The sequence below is a fragment of the Sylvia atricapilla genome, chromosome 2 (genome assembly GCF_009819655.1).
Source record: "Sylvia atricapilla isolate bSylAtr1 chromosome 2, bSylAtr1.pri, whole genome shotgun sequence".
Classification (NCBI taxonomy): Eukaryota; Metazoa; Chordata; class Aves; order Passeriformes; family Sylviidae; genus Sylvia; species Sylvia atricapilla.
The window spans coordinates 33545790-33561531 of record NC_089141.1 but is presented as its reverse complement, the minus strand read 5'-3'; the positions used below and the strand labels follow the sequence as shown (position 1 = coordinate 33561531).

The following is a 15742-nucleotide window of genomic DNA, read 5'->3' as shown; positions in this document are numbered from 1 at the left end:
AAAAATTCCATTCCTTCATGCCATAAAAAAAAAAAAGGAAGTCCTAAACCCAGCAGTTAAGAACAAAGCCCAAAACAAGAAGCAACAGAATGGTGTGTTAGATGTTTTTACCGAGGAAAGGTGACTTCAGTGGGGTGAGGAAACATCTAAATTACAACTGCAAACACTCAAATACATCCCTGATTTTATTCCTATTAGTAGCCAAATTGGAAGGGCTGAACCAAAGGACTGAGGTTTAATGTTGATGTGCAGGAAATACCAAGTATTGTGCAAAATCTCTCTATTTAGCCCATTACTTCAACCAGGTGAAATCATATCACAACTACAGGTGCTTTTTTCATAATAACAGGAAGTACTGTATCTTATAATCCATGTACAGTATTGTAATTTTTATCTTCCATAAAAAGACCTCCAGTAAGAATGGATGTAGTACCCAGCAGAGCATATGCAGGACACTAAAATAAACGCAACTGAGCAAAGAAAACTGCTAAGTTCCATTTCTCCACAGAGGTTTTGAGCTGGAGCTCAAATCAGCCAGAATTGGTAGCACAGTGGAATGAGAGATCTCTAGAATTTGTCAAATAAACCTTTCTTTCTGCTTTTGAAAAACCAATTTCTTAAAAATACATTCAAGATACTTGCTATAACTGAAATTCAGAAAAGCATATGTGCACATAAACAGAGTTCAGAAACATGCCAAAAACTCAGTCAACCTGTTGCAATATATTAGGAATTAGTTAAGACAGTTAAAATCACTTAATTAAGATATTTATTACTTATTCTGGGTATATAGGACCCCACATTCCTTAAAGAGACAGGACTTTGAGACTACAATCATAAGAAAATAATCTCAGAGAAGTTGTGGACACCCCACTCCTGGAACTGCTGAAGGTTGGATGGGGCTCCAAGTAACCTGCTCTAGTGGAAGGTGTCCCTGCCCATGGCATGGGGGCTGGAATGAGATGCTCTTTAAGGCCCCTTCCAACACAAACCACGGTATGATCCTATGACCTTCTCTGAGGTCACCGTAGTCACCAGTAAATTTGGAGAGTTATCTGTCCCTGTCCACAGCACCAGCAGAAAAAACAGATATCTGGACTTCTACTGTTGGCTAATGGCTCCTCACTGTAAACAAGCAGAATCCAAAAGAGGAAAAATATTGTTCTACTGCTTCTCTCACAGCTCTTTTCAGACATTTACAAGTACAAAACATTTCAAGTATTTAAGGTTTGGAGGGAAGTCAATGAACTCAGGTGGAGTGAGACTACTGAACATTATGTAAAAGCCATGATGATGTCAATGAGCTAATGGGCATTTAAATGTGAAGTAGGAGAAAAAGAGCACGCAAATGACAGTAAAAGCATAGATGTATTAATGAGAAGACAAATGAAAATAGCACTGAGGGGAAATTTTGGCAATAAGGAGTTCATTGCATCATTATCAGATCTGAAAGCTCCATTACAGAAAAGGAATTGTAAAAATATGCTCAAATCATGTCAGCTGATAGTTGTTACTGATCAACTCCAGGAACACTCATAGAATTTTGGATCGTTAAAAATATAAATACATAAAAATATTTTTTCACTCATTTTTTAATTTAAATAAAAAGAACAGACAGGAAATTAAAGCATCTGAGTGTCGCCTCAGCAATACTTTCCTCATTAGATTATTGTAATCAAGAATAATTTATACCAAAATATTAGAGAGGATGAGGCCAAGAATGAAATACATTTCAAATGCACAACTGTCTCCTCTAAAGAGAGAGCAGCCTTAAAAAAATTCTTTTTAAAATTTACTTTTTGTCAAGGTCAAGTCTTTATTCAGCTTTATTATCAGTTAGATTTTTTCCTCCTCTCATTCCATTTAAGGATATATATAAAACAAAACAAAATGATTCTAAATCAGTAAGTGAAAAGGATGTGTACTCCTGAATATCCACCTTCGTCCCCATCCTCAAGTTCCTTTAACATTTTGAAAAGTTATTTTTGAAAGTAATATAAATTAAATATACATATACTCAAATACATTTTTGCTGCTCCATATATAAAAACAGGTCAACTGTTAAGGGATTGGGATCTTCTGGAGTCTTACCAACTCCCAAAACAGGCACAGCAGGTGGCACCACCTGTGCCAAACCAATGCCAGCCAACACAAATTTCTGAAGAGTAATTCTCTTTAAAAAAATGCGCTGATCGCATTAATAATGGAGGATGAATTATACCACCGGAGATAAACAGCTCTTCCTGGGCATAGCAACTGTGACCAATCTCTCATTACCCCGAGCCCTTAAAATAAATGACTGAAGGAGTGCACCCAGTACCCAGCAGCGACGTTCCAGAGCTGTGCAGCTGCACGGGAGCCACGGCTGCCTGCCACAGCAGCACATTCCAGGTGCTTTATTTAGGGGGGAGTCACAAGTGGGCTCAGCCGTGAAGTGCATCACATAGTTAAACAAGTTCCTTGCTGGCTAGTCCATTTTTTCCCACACATTTTATGTTACTCATTCACTACAGCTGATCTGAAAGACCAGAGAACTTTAACCCCACCACCGCCCTGTCCTAAATTGAGAAAATCTGTTTTCTGGTTTGTCACATTTTCAATAGAAGAAGAATGAGTAACAGGCTCATTTCTCACTTCCTAAGCATATGCTTTTCCTGACTACAGACTTTTACCCCTTCTTTGCCAGAGTTTGTCAATCGAGCTTTTTCTTCACTTACTTTAATGCAGTATGAGATGCAATTATCTCCATAGTGTTTACAGCATCTATGCCTTGGGCCATGTTTGCACCTGCAAAAAGCATAATGAAACACGTATTAACTCGTAGCTGTTTTCAGCGTCAGCGACAGGAGACTTCATAAATTTCTCTTGCCTAAAAATACATAAAGTGCTATTTGCCCAGCACTCATTCTCCCCATTACCCACTGAAGGGCACTGTGAACTTTTATGATGCCATAAAAGGACAATAAAAAACTAACAATACTTCAGTTGTACCCCAAGAAAAAAGTGTCTGCACACTTATTTGGATCCAACCTCTTACCATAAAATGCTAAATTAAAGAACAAATTTTCTGCTGTGGTCAACAAAAAGTGATGTGACCTTTCCTGTTTTGTCTCTGCTCCATGGTTCTGGAATGATATTTGAACAAGCATCTGTTACCTGTATCCTTTCACACCACTGTAAGGGTCACTGAAGGGCACTGCAGATCATACAAATGCACAGAAACACCCTGTGAGACTTCTCTCAGTTATAAGCTTCTCACTTTTGGGCTATTTCTTCTGCAGTTTGGATTTTTATGTAGCTCTCCTTTGGACTGAGATTTTTGACTTTGAGCATTTAAAACAGACTGGCTTGGGCTGGTGCGATGTGTGGATTGTACAGTTTCTGGCTCTGCATTATGTAGAATCAAAATAAGTAATTTCATACCAGGTCTGAACATTATATTTTGCTATATCCAAGTATTTAAGATTTAATGTAAAATAAATTACACAATTTATATACTATGTCAAATATCTTGGAAGTTTTGAATCATGTACTATAAAGTCTAATGGCCATAAATCATCTGTGAGGTCAGTTTATGTAGCAAAAATTGTAATGAGAATGTGCTCAGGTTACAGGCATTTAGACTCAATTATACTGAAAAGAACCATATGGAAGATAAACTAGTGAGAGCATAAAAACTCCATATTGAAAGTTTGCTGAATGTCTGAGCTGGGAGTTTCAAAACCTTAAAGAAAAAATATTCTTCTCCATCTTCAATCCTTGTATTTAACCAACAACAGAAGAGCTATGAACTATATCTAGCAAACTGAGTAGCAGGTATTTTAGACAAAACAGGCATAAGCAATTCAGGTAAAAGAATTTTCTTGTAGGTATTTTGCTGTCTAATACAGTCATGCCTGAAAAACCACTCAGGACTTCCCTCATATTTTTCAACTAAAACCCAGCAAATCATATGAATTCACCATGTGATTGGGATCACTTCATGTTTGTTCATCATCTCAGCATGTAAAACAAGCCACTACAATGCATTTGGAAAACTCTCTCCTGCGTGACAGCATGTACAGATTTGGTCATAAAACTGCTCTTGAAGAGGTCAGTGGAAGTGAAGATTCACAGGTGTCATGTGAACATACTCCTAACCCATTTTTTACTCCATCTTCCCTGTAAATGAATGACTCCTTGTGGTATCCAATATACCCAAAGCAGAGGAATCAGTCATAGCAGAAGTAAATCATCTGAACACATCAGACTGAAAAGCTCACTGCACTCACCTCTTTAAGTTCATATTAAAAGACAGCGGACTGGATTCTGCAGACAGAGGGCACCTACCTTGCCTAACTTCAGATGTCCAGATCTGACCTTGTGCTAAACAGTTTTAGACTCGCTCTTTCTATCTTTCTATCTCCCGACAGCAGAGGCAGCCCACGTGCCATCAATCCTATTTGTAGGTAGCTCTCCTTTATGCAATACAGGGGGGTAAGTCCCCCAAAAGACTATGTTATAGTCACTTAAGGTGACATAAGTAGGGTCTGCCACTGTGCAATTATTCTCCTTAATAGTACCACTAGATCCAGCAGAACTATGGCATGCTGAAAACTGCGGAAAAAGCAGCTACCATCCTGCAGTCATCATGGACTGAATTTGCTTTCCCTTTGTTAGGCAATTGCATGTTGTAAGTCATAGCTATGACATATAGGTCTTCAGGTTTTGCTCTCTCTAGAGTTCATCATTTGTCACTATTAACTACCTAGTAAAAATAAAATATAAAAACACTGAAATTCAAATCAGAAGTATTATATAACAATGTCAAATACAACATAAGAGACATTAAAGTGCTCTAAATAACGATTCATTTTATTTTGTTTTTCTTTTGGGTTTTTTTACTCACACTTTGTCCATGAGCTTTTTTGTTAGTGCCAGTATGTTCATTGGCTGTGATACTTTTTCACTATGCTTGATTTTTCTATCTGTTCTTGAAAATGCTGTTTCAGGTGAAAAAGAATGGGTGGGGATTTCTTCTTTCCCTACAATGAACCTGAAAGAAAAAAGCAAAACAGAACAATGCAATTACATAAATAATTCAAATAAATACATGAAGTCCTGTATAAGCCTCTAAGTCTTGGACTAGATTGAAGTTACTCCCAGATCTGTAAAAACTCATCTTACAGAGCTGCCAAACCTTATACTTCTTCAGAGAAGATCACCCCATTGACATATATTTGAAGAGATATTTCAGCTAGAGGATAGAGTTGATGCCAGTTTTAAAAGTAAACCCAAAATCATTGATAGGGAAGTCCATCTCTAAGACAAAGAAGTACACTTAGTAAGAATAAAAAAAGGCACTTGAAATATCTCACTTATCTCCAGCAAAATGGGGTTACATAGATTGATAATTACTACAATATTTTTATAAAATATCTATTTTGCAGAATCCTCAAAATGTTTTTGAACCCACTGAAAACATCAACTTTGTTTTGCTTGGCCTCATCTTCAGCCTTCTTTCTTCAGAAGTTGATATTGTCAATATATTGGCTCATCTTGGGTATAGAATTACTGTGTGTTAAGGGCAAGGGAGGACACAATGGCAAGATGTTTCCTAACATCATGCACTATAATCCAAGTAACACTGTACCCTGGTGCTCTTGCTGAGGGTAATGAAGATACAAAAACTTTGTCATTCTGTAATGCAGCAAATAAGCTCCAGGTAAAAACACAGCAGCCATTTATTTCCAGGAAAACATGCGTTATCCTGAACCCAAATTTTAGAAAGACAGAAGATTAGCACTCCTTCAAAAACATGCAATCACATGTCTGAGTTTTCTTTAATAACAGTCCCAAATATGAAGGGATTTCTCTCTTGCTAGCACACAAGAGGAAACTGACTCAAGATGCACCAGGGGAGGTTTAGATTGGATATTAGAAAAATTTCTTCACTGAAACAACTGTCAAGCACTGGAGCAGGCTGACCAGGAAGTGGTGGAGTCACCGTCCCTGGAAGTATTCAAAAGACATGTAGATGTGGCACTTGAGGACATGGTTTAGTGGTGGACCTGGCAGTGTTGAGGTAAAGGTTGGACTGGATTATCTTAGTCGTCTTTTCCAACCCAAAGGATTTTATGATTATGCTTTCTTCAAAATATGTTGTACATCCAAAAGCTGGAAAAATTTTAGAGAAGCATGATTTTTCTTACAATGCAGCTGCCACTGGTGCATGATGCCTCAAAATTTTCTTACACAGTCACAGAAACTTACTTTAGTGCAGAGTATGTAAATCCTTTCAAGCCGTCTTTGCACCTGAAAGACAAAAACAAGAGATTCCTCTACAATGGACTGCTGGCAATATAAAGTGCTACAGATTAAATACAGCATAGAAGGGCTGTGGAGGAACACCAGCTTTTCATTAACAAAATCCAGCATGTTTGCAACAACTCCGTGGCTATCCTTGATTCCCAGTTGTCACCACAGCCTTGGGACATCTCTCAAACAAAGGACACAGCATCAAGTGCCAGTGCTTTTCTTTTTTATCCAAACCAAGAGTGGAGAAATTTTTAAAGGATGGAACCACTAGGGCGACAATGCAAGATGACAAAGAACTGTTGCTTTATGAAAAAGTAGTCATGATGAGTTTAACAAAACAGACGTTTTACTGCAAGGAGAGAAGGAGGGTTGGATCTCAATGAAACACTCACTCTTCTTGTGAAAAGTTGCAGGGAATACTTTCTCTGACTTTGAGATAAATTGTACTTTGCAAAGTGCTGATGTCTGCAGCTTCTTATTTTAAGAAGACTCTTAATCTGAAAGTCCCAGTCTTTCAATTACACAGTCAGTAATTGCTCTGATTCTGAGCCTGATAGTATACATATACCTATACTTATACCTATCTATATCTATATCTATATCTATATCTATATCTACCTTTCTTACCAGTTATAGGGGTCCTTGTGTGAAGATTACCACAACTAGGAGCACATATTTGGCTATGAAACATTTAGGGTTTTGGTTTTGTTTTTTTTTTTTTTTTGTCCAGGATACAATGAAAGGATCTAAATCTTGTAGCGGCTACTGATTCCTCCTGAAAAACCATGTTGGTAGCATAAAAGAGAGGAGATACTTGTGTTTTCCCCCCTTTTCTTTTTATAGAATTGTATGAGGAATACATGATGGTAAAAATGCATTCCTGACACAATATACAAAGCCCAAACCAGTAACTTATCAACATCACCATTTCAAGAGCATACCTACACTAAGGGAAGACAGAACAATAGTTGCAAAAGCTTTGTAAATGGAAGCAGATGACGAAAGCCCTTTGCCTTCCACCTGCAGAGACCACATTGTCTCTGGAAGTGCTGTGTCCACACCCTTCAAGAGCAGGTCACACCATCGTCCAGAAGGCTCCATGCATGGTCAACATCTACTAGCAGTGGCTGGATATACGTGAACAGCAGGAAAAACCTACCAAGATCAAAGACTTTCACAAATGAATAAACTCTTGCTTTTGCCAGCAGGGGAATGCATGGTACAGAGCTGGTGGTAAGGCATCTGGGAAATGCTTCCTGGGTTATGAGTGAGTAAACACTCCTGGGAAATTCTTCTCAAGGTTATGACCTTCAACACATATGTTCCCAAGGACTTGGTTTTGTCAGCATGTGTAGTTACACATGACACCACAAAAATCATTGCAAAGAATTTGTCTTTTAAAATTACTGCAGTTAAATTATTGGTCACATATTTGTGATCTGTAGGGTAAATATATATACAAATAAAATTGCTCATTGTATCTTTAATTAACACAGAACTTTGAAATCGAAGATATGTAGTAATTTTATTTGTGATTCTTTATCCAAACATACAATTCAGAAGCTGAAACACTATCACAGCACTTTTACAGAACAATGGACTCAAAGATGAGTTGAAAACTAAATGATGGACTGAAACAACTCGAATCAGCTTAGCCCAGAGATCACAGTGAATCACTGGCAGAAGTCCAGAGTCCAAATGCAGAGGTTTAGCATACATCCCACTCCATCCACAGAACCACGGTCCAGTTTCATAAGTTTGATTTTAAAACTGTAGCTGACTGTAGGTTAAATGCCCTCTGAATGAAGGGTGTCCAACACATTACACCTGCAAGCTGCCAGCTCATGAATAGGACTTTAGTTTCTACTTTTCCAGTAAATTAAAACCATACACAAACTGCAATCTAAAAGTATGTAAGTGTTTCTAGAATAATATCAGAACAGAAAAATAATCGCAGTATGACCATAATTATATTTTCTCCTTAATCATTCCAATGCAATTGCACTTCCAGTCACAAGTGCTCAATGATTCCTTTACTGCACCACCAGATGTCCCTGCCCAGCTTTGCTCAAAGCACCCTGATGGATGCTACCCTACAATTCATTTCCTTTAAACTGACCTCAAAGAAAATGTCAAAAATCTTTTCTTCACTAATATTGAAAATCAGAAGACGTCTGAATCACCAAGAGAAAACAGCACTTCAAACCCCTATTTTTTTTCTCCAAGAAACAAAAAATAATGCCTATTCCAATTACACAAAAAAGGTCAATTCTATGCAGAAAGTATTTAGAGTACTGGAATTTTATTAGCTATGCTTGCTTTTCTCTCTTTTTTTAGTTGCTCTGTGTATTTGGAGCTACAGCTATGAATGTCCCTGAAAAATTCATCAAAGTTAAATATGTAGTCAGTAAGGAAGTGATACTAAAGACACAATCAGAATTTTTTCCCCCTTAACTTCCTATTTAATTTTTAAAAAGCAAAAAGTGCAATCAAGCTCTTAAATAAAATTTAGTTAATGTTGCTTGCTGTCTAAACTGCCTTCTGTAAAGCCATTCTGTAAAACTAATGGGTGTGTGGAAATATTGTTTATTAAGGGTTTTACAAACAGGAGTCCTAGAGAAACAATACTTGCAGTCAAGAGTAATCTGTATTGTAACTGCCATTCTGTGGCATGGCCATTTTGTTCTTATGAATGAAGAGGCAATCAACAACAAAACTGGAATTAATTGTACGCTTTACAGCATGAATCATGAATTCATCATATTTAAGGTTTCAGAATGCCGGTCTAGTGATTGAAATGACCTTTTTTATTCCCTCACTAGGTACACAACAGTGGCAGCAACCAAAAAAGCCTTACACACTGATTTCAAACACTTTTTTTTTTTTTTTTTTTTTTTTTTTTTTTTTTTTTTTTTTTTTGAGGGGGTGGGAGGAGGAGGCTGTCACAAGCCCCTTGCAGAGAGACATCACAAATTCAGCGACTGGCCTCGACAGAGACTGCTGAGGTACACCACTGGCTGCACATGGCACATTTCATGAACACCTGGCTGCTAATAACTGAATGAAGAGTAATGATTTGCTTCATACAGCCACTAATTGGTAATAATAATGCCACTGCTAATTAGTTATAATAACTTTTACTCAATGCTTCATTGCTCAAGGGCTGAAAAAGCTCTGCTGCTGACCCCCATGAGCCACTCAAGCTGCAAATGAGCCTAGCACAATGCATTACATGTGCCCAGCACTGCAGATACCCCTGGGACAGGAAAAATATAAAAAGTGAATTTTAAGGGAGGAAATTTAGGGTACTATTCAACTTGCAAAACCTGGGATAACAGAGTTGTATGGCACCAGTGTAGGCCACCTTCCTGCAAGGGCATGTAGTGATAGGATAACAGGGAAAGGCTTTAAACTGGGAGGGCAGGTTTAGATCACACAGTAGGGAGAAATTCTTCACTGTGAGGGTGATGAGGCACAGATTACCCAGAGAAGCTGTGGATGCCTGGCAGTGTTGGAGAGGTCTTTGAACAACCTCGTCTAGTGGAAGGTGTCCTGGACCACGATGATCATTTAGGTTCCTTCCAAACCAAACCATTTTATTACTCTGTTTTCCACCACCCTAAATATCCCAGGGACCAAATCTCATGCTGCAGGAGGGCAACATTGCTTCTTGCCCAGCAAGCAGTTATTTAAACAGGGCATAATTTGGCTACATTTTCCCATCAGATGGAGACTGTCCCTGGTACAAAGCCAAGAGCACCAGTGACTTTGCCAGCTGTCCCTGCTGGCACCATGTACCTGATCACACAGCAGAAATGCTCTACTCTGTTCCAGCTTGTGTTTGGCCAGAGACCTGATTGGAGCTGAAGGAGCAGAAGAATCAAGGAGCCAAAGCAATAAATTTGGGTTCTCAAAATTCCCCTGCTGGGACTATTCTGGCATGTGAGCAAATAGAGTCAATTTTAATAGTGAGTATTTATAAGATAAATTTAACTTACGGCCACACACATTTATTTTTTCATAAAGAAAACAGCAAAAGTGGAATAGAGCCAAGGCTTGATACAAACTATACTTCCAACAAGATACAAACTGAATGTAATTATGCTTGTACATGTAAAGAGGTGCTATATATGAGTTAACTGTACTCTCCCTCCATCCTGCAGGAAGAATTTCCCACACTGAACTGTAAGGCTGGATGCCAGCAATCATATTTTGGGGGGTTTTATTAATATGTTTGTTTTGGGGTTTTTCATTAGTATGCCTTATCATAGCTCTTCTCAAGATTTCTCTGTGACCAACTGATATACACCGGACAAGAAACCTTCTGAGGGAACGCCACTTTTCACCCATGGAACTGGTAAGCAGAAAGCACCTCGCAGTAGTAACAACATGCCATGTTTAACAATATCCCCACAGTGCTTATGTTATCCTTCAGGCTAAGAGTAAATTAGAAACTCCCATATGCAGAGCTCTCATTATGGCCACGTGGGAAGGAAGCACTTCAAGCACAGGACATGTGTTAGCATTTTACTGCTGTACCTCTGCCTTGTGAAGACTGGTCAGGAGGACCACTTTTTCAAGCTAAGGTCTCTTCCTTATGGAGAAGGGAGGATCACAGTGAGGAAATGTGGCTGTGTCTGCACATGCCAGCTATACCCCTATTAAATCCCTTGCTTTTAGGAATTAAAGGCAATCTACAGTATTTTGGGACCTATGATGATCTCTAGAGGACAATCTTCTCTTTTAAGTTGCTTAGAGAGGTTACTGTATCTCCCTCCTTCTGTTTTTCAGCTAGAGTTGATGATCTTAAATGATTCATTCCTCATCCTCTCCCCAGTGTTAAAAGTCAGCAGCAACAGCTGCCATTTTTCTGAGATGTCTTCTGTATCTATTTGTCTTCTTCCTTTTCCATCTTCTCTTTTGCCCTTTCTTCCTATAAGTTGAGCTGCTCTCTCACATTTCCCCCTAACTTCCTTCAAACCTTATTCTCAAAAGCTCATTTCTTTCTCTTAAAAATAATTGCACAGAGAAAATCCAGAGGTAAATTTATACCCAGATTCTCTCTTCCCTAAATTTCCCCTTTTTTAGATTAAACATATATTTTCTTTTTATCTTTACACACAGGTCTTACCTATTCAAGCCAGAAATATGAAAAAATTATAAGGTGCAATTACAAGCAAAAAATCTAATCTTGTACCCCATGGGCAACATGCAACTTTGGGAAAACATGTTCAGCAATCACATTAAAAATAACTGAAATCAGAGGAGTGGTAGCTTATAAAACTTATACTTCAAACTTTTAAATGTGCAAATTTAGCCAGGACCAAAATTCAGTCAAAAGTCTCATAATTTTTGTTTCCAAATCAGATAGTTAACTTTTAAAAGTGCATTTTTAAATGTGCAAAATGTAGCCAGGATCAAAATTCACTCAAAAGTCTCATAATTCCTGTTTCCAAATCAGATAGTTAACTTCTGCATGTTTAACTAAAACGTTAAAAAAATCTAACCCTGGCATTTCTTTTAGTTGTGCCTGAAGTATAAAATGATCTTTTGAAAAGGCCATGGTTTTGCAACTATCATGTGCAGTGAATATAAAACTGTATTTTGTAAAACAATAAATTTACAAGGAAAGAGTAAGTAGGGGCAACATTCAAGGAGAAGAGTGAGATCAGCACTGTGTAGGATGTACACTGTTTTTTCCTTAACCTAAGTTGAATGCATCATTTGCAGCACTTGGAAAGAAAAGTTGCATTGAAATGACAAGCCATGTAGTCAACAGTGACCTATGGTCCCAATATGCTCTCATATAAATCCAGGGAATTACATTCTAGAACAAAAATTCTACAGTTCTGTGAAGAATGTGACACTGCACTTGAAAAGAAAGTTGTTTCCATTGAAGTTAAATTACAATACTGGATTCAGAGTTGTAAACCAAAGCTGCTATCAATCAACATTTCACATCTGATTGTTAATCAAGTTTTCTGCATTACTGTCAAATTGAAATCAGATTTCTAGTGATGTTAATTATCCTACTACTTATAACACTCTCATTTCTTCAGAGATTAGCACTTTCTGAAATGTGCAAGTAACTGCAATTTCAGTAAGAGGAATTCTCTCACAAGGTCTTGAAAACAACCACAAAGTTTTTTGTTATTTTAGCTGGATGCAGATGTTCCATATCATTTTGTACCAACAATGCTGTGCTGTGGGCTCAGGAGCAACAACTGAATCATTCCATCATCTGGATGGGTGGCCACGTTCCCATTTCAAAATCCTTCATCAAAGCCCCTACCTCACACAGCTAATAGAAGAAGCCAGCATAGAACTCTTAAAAGATCCTCTAGTCCAATACCCCAGCCAAGGGCAGGGACACCCTCCACTGGATCAGGTTGCTCAGAGCGCCATCCAGCCTGGCTTTGAATGTTTCCAGGAATGGGATATCTATCATCTTCCTGGGCAACTTCTGCCAGTGTCTCACAACCCTCATAATAATAAATTTCTTTCTCATATCAAGTCCAAATCTACCCTTTTAGTCTAAAAACATTAACCTTTGCATTAACAATAAAGTCTGTCCCCACCTTTCTTATAAATTCCCTTTAGGTACTGAAAGGTGCTCTAAGGTCTCCCAGGAGCTCTCTCTTCTCCAGGCTGAACAACCCCAACTCAGCTTGTCACAGGAAAGGTGTTCCAGCCCTCTGATCATCTTCATGGTCTCCTCTGAACCTGCTCCAACAAGTGCATGTCTTTCCTGTGCTGAGGACTTCAGAGCTGAATACAGTTCTCCAAGCAATTTAAAAAGCTGACTAAACAATGAAGTTAAGGATTTATCTGCTTAGTTCAAATGATTTGTTGAATTCTGCTAAGTGCTCTAATTTTTCTGCTATCCAATTTTGACCTTTCCCTTACAAGCATTTTAACAAAATACAGCAACCTTCTGTTAAAGCAAAACCCAAACACTCTCTCCAAACCAGGCACAGAACAAAAATAGGAAATGGAAAAATCCCCTGGAGACACGAAGATGGGAAGTCAAATTGTCTCTAGAGGCATGAGGACACAGAGAAATGTACCTCAACACGTGTACAAACCCACGTCCACCCCTGGAGCCAGGGCTGCACTGATGCCATCTCATTGTTGTTGGAACAATGAGTCTGTCACTAAAGGGATATGCTGTTACAAGATTAAAAAACAAATAATCTTAGAACCACAACAGGTTTTGCTCATTACTAAGTAATAGTGGGACCTGCCGTGATTCTGTCTTAGAAGGGGACCTGTGCTAAGTGTATCTACTGACAAATTTTCCTCTGGCTTTTTCTACTGGCTCTCTGCAATTGGAGAGAAAAAAAAAAAAAAGAGGAAAGAAAAAATAAGAGGCTAAAAATTGTTAAAACTGTTTTCTGTAAATATACTTAATGCTATTTGCAGATGATTCAAAATTTCAACGAGCTAAACCTCTCTCACTGAATGATTAATTCAAGTATTCAAGAGAAACAGATACAACATTTGATTTTCCCAAATGATCCTGTAATTGGATTTGAGGGAAAGGTTTGGCTTCTTGCTTTATTTCAATTTGGGGAAAACATGATTAAAAGGAGAAAATCCATTTATATGTTTATATTTATTAACTCTATCTCTGACATTTAATAAAATATAAGATCAGAATAAATGCGTAATGAAATGAAAAGCTATAAAAATATTTTAAAGAAATTAACAATCATTCTGAATGTATCTAGGACATTGCATGAGCTAGGATAGAGAGCAAAGATCAGTGGGTTATTTTTAGTGCATTGACTTGAATTGAGATCTTGACTCTATTATTCAGAAGTATTCTTAATTCCTATAATGCAGAATGTTGCCAAAATCATCGAGACTATTACAAGTATTTAACCAGAAGCATTAGGACAACATCAGCTGGTTGTTACACACAAACTGAATGACCGTGTTGCAAAGTTTGTAGAAATTCAACTTCTATTTCTTTGTGATGACAACTGCCCACTGCAGATTTACCTGCTGACCTAGAGTTCACACCCACATCTCCAAGAAGAATGCTGTGGTGTTTGCCTATGATGCTTGTAAGTACCAAGGGAAGTCCTGAAATTACATTAAAATATAAAATCTGTTCTGGAATAACCACAGAGGGAATAAAGTGTTTGTGCACAGCCTCAAGAAAACACTATTTTGAAAACCAAATTTCAGTGCAACCACAGAAATTTACTCCTGAGTAACTCCCTTGCTGGCTTACACTGTAGCAAGAGACCACATTTTACTCTAACATAACAGTTTTATTTTAAATTACTACAGTGCTGGTCAATTAGATCATATTTTTAGTGCTGCACATCCAGGTGGAGTATTTGGAATAGAAAGTTGCATCACCAAAAAAAAAACCCAAAAAAACCCCCAAAAAACCAACTTGAGAGACTGGTCATGAGACCTGGAGTGACCTGAAAGAAAGCCCAAGCCTACAGGTCACAGTCAGAGGGAGGATGTGTCACTTCTGTCATGGACAATTCTTGTCCTTTCTTCTTCTTATAATCACATAAATGTGGCTTCTGAACATCTGTAATACTTCCAATTCTGATTTTTTTAAAAACAAATTTTAAGAAAAAGTTAACTCCATACTAAGAATGTATATAATCATCCAGAAGAAACACAAGATTTCCAAAAAAAATGAAGAAAAATAAAATTATGTTGTACTAAATACGTGCTTCAGTTAACTAATTTTTAAGCAAGAACATGGTATTTATGAAAATAATCTTCCAAAAATTATTGCTGGGAAGTTAAATGCTGTTGGAATCCTTTAGGAGATCACTAAAACTCCCCACAATTATTTCACTTTGTAAATATACTACATCTGCTTTTGTCAGCTACAAAGTATGTACCATAATCTGAATTTTCCTGGCATTCCTACAGAAGGGCAGGTACAGACTGATTGTGAGCCACCAAAGTGACCTCAATAGCGAGAAAGCTGCGTAACTGTGGGATGTTTAGTTATTTTTAGAAAAGACAGTGCTAAACACTAACTATGGCACTGTCTGGGAAAGGAGGAATTAGACAAAACTGCAATTCAACTGGCTTCCTAAGGAGGAAGGTCATACATAAACAGACCCTGTAAGCACCTAGAAGACAATCACAAGGACATGACTAACAATGAGCACATGCTTATCAAAGAAAAAAAAAATCCTTGTAAACACTGGTTCTCATTTCGTGACTAGGAATGCAAAGTGATATGTGTCAGGTGCTACTGACTTAATTCAGGCTTTGGACCTAGAGCAGGTGACATTTTCTGATAAAAACAACAACAGAAACATATCTAATAGAAGATATCGAGAATGAATACAAAACTGGTTGGACAAGAGCAGTTGTCAACAGCTTCTGAAAAACTGGAAAGACGTACTAAGTGCTATTCCACAAGGACCAATTCTGAATGTCTGCTACTCAGTAATTTCAG

General features: G+C 37.8%; 1 protein-coding gene across 1 annotated transcript in view; it reads right to left on the bottom strand.

Moving 5' to 3' along the window:
• Positions 1 to 15742, bottom strand: part of TMEM135 (transmembrane protein 135) — a 161539-nt gene that overhangs the window by 12027 nt on the left and 133770 nt on the right. Inside the window, exons 7-9 of the mRNA XM_066341303.1 lie at positions 6253 to 6294; positions 4889 to 5035; positions 2718 to 2787 (exon numbers count right to left, since the gene is read on the bottom strand). Coding sequence (XP_066197400.1) covers positions 2718 to 2787; positions 4889 to 5035; positions 6253 to 6294 — 259 coding nt within the window. The remainder of the gene's footprint in view (positions 1 to 2717; positions 2788 to 4888; positions 5036 to 6252; positions 6295 to 15742) is intronic.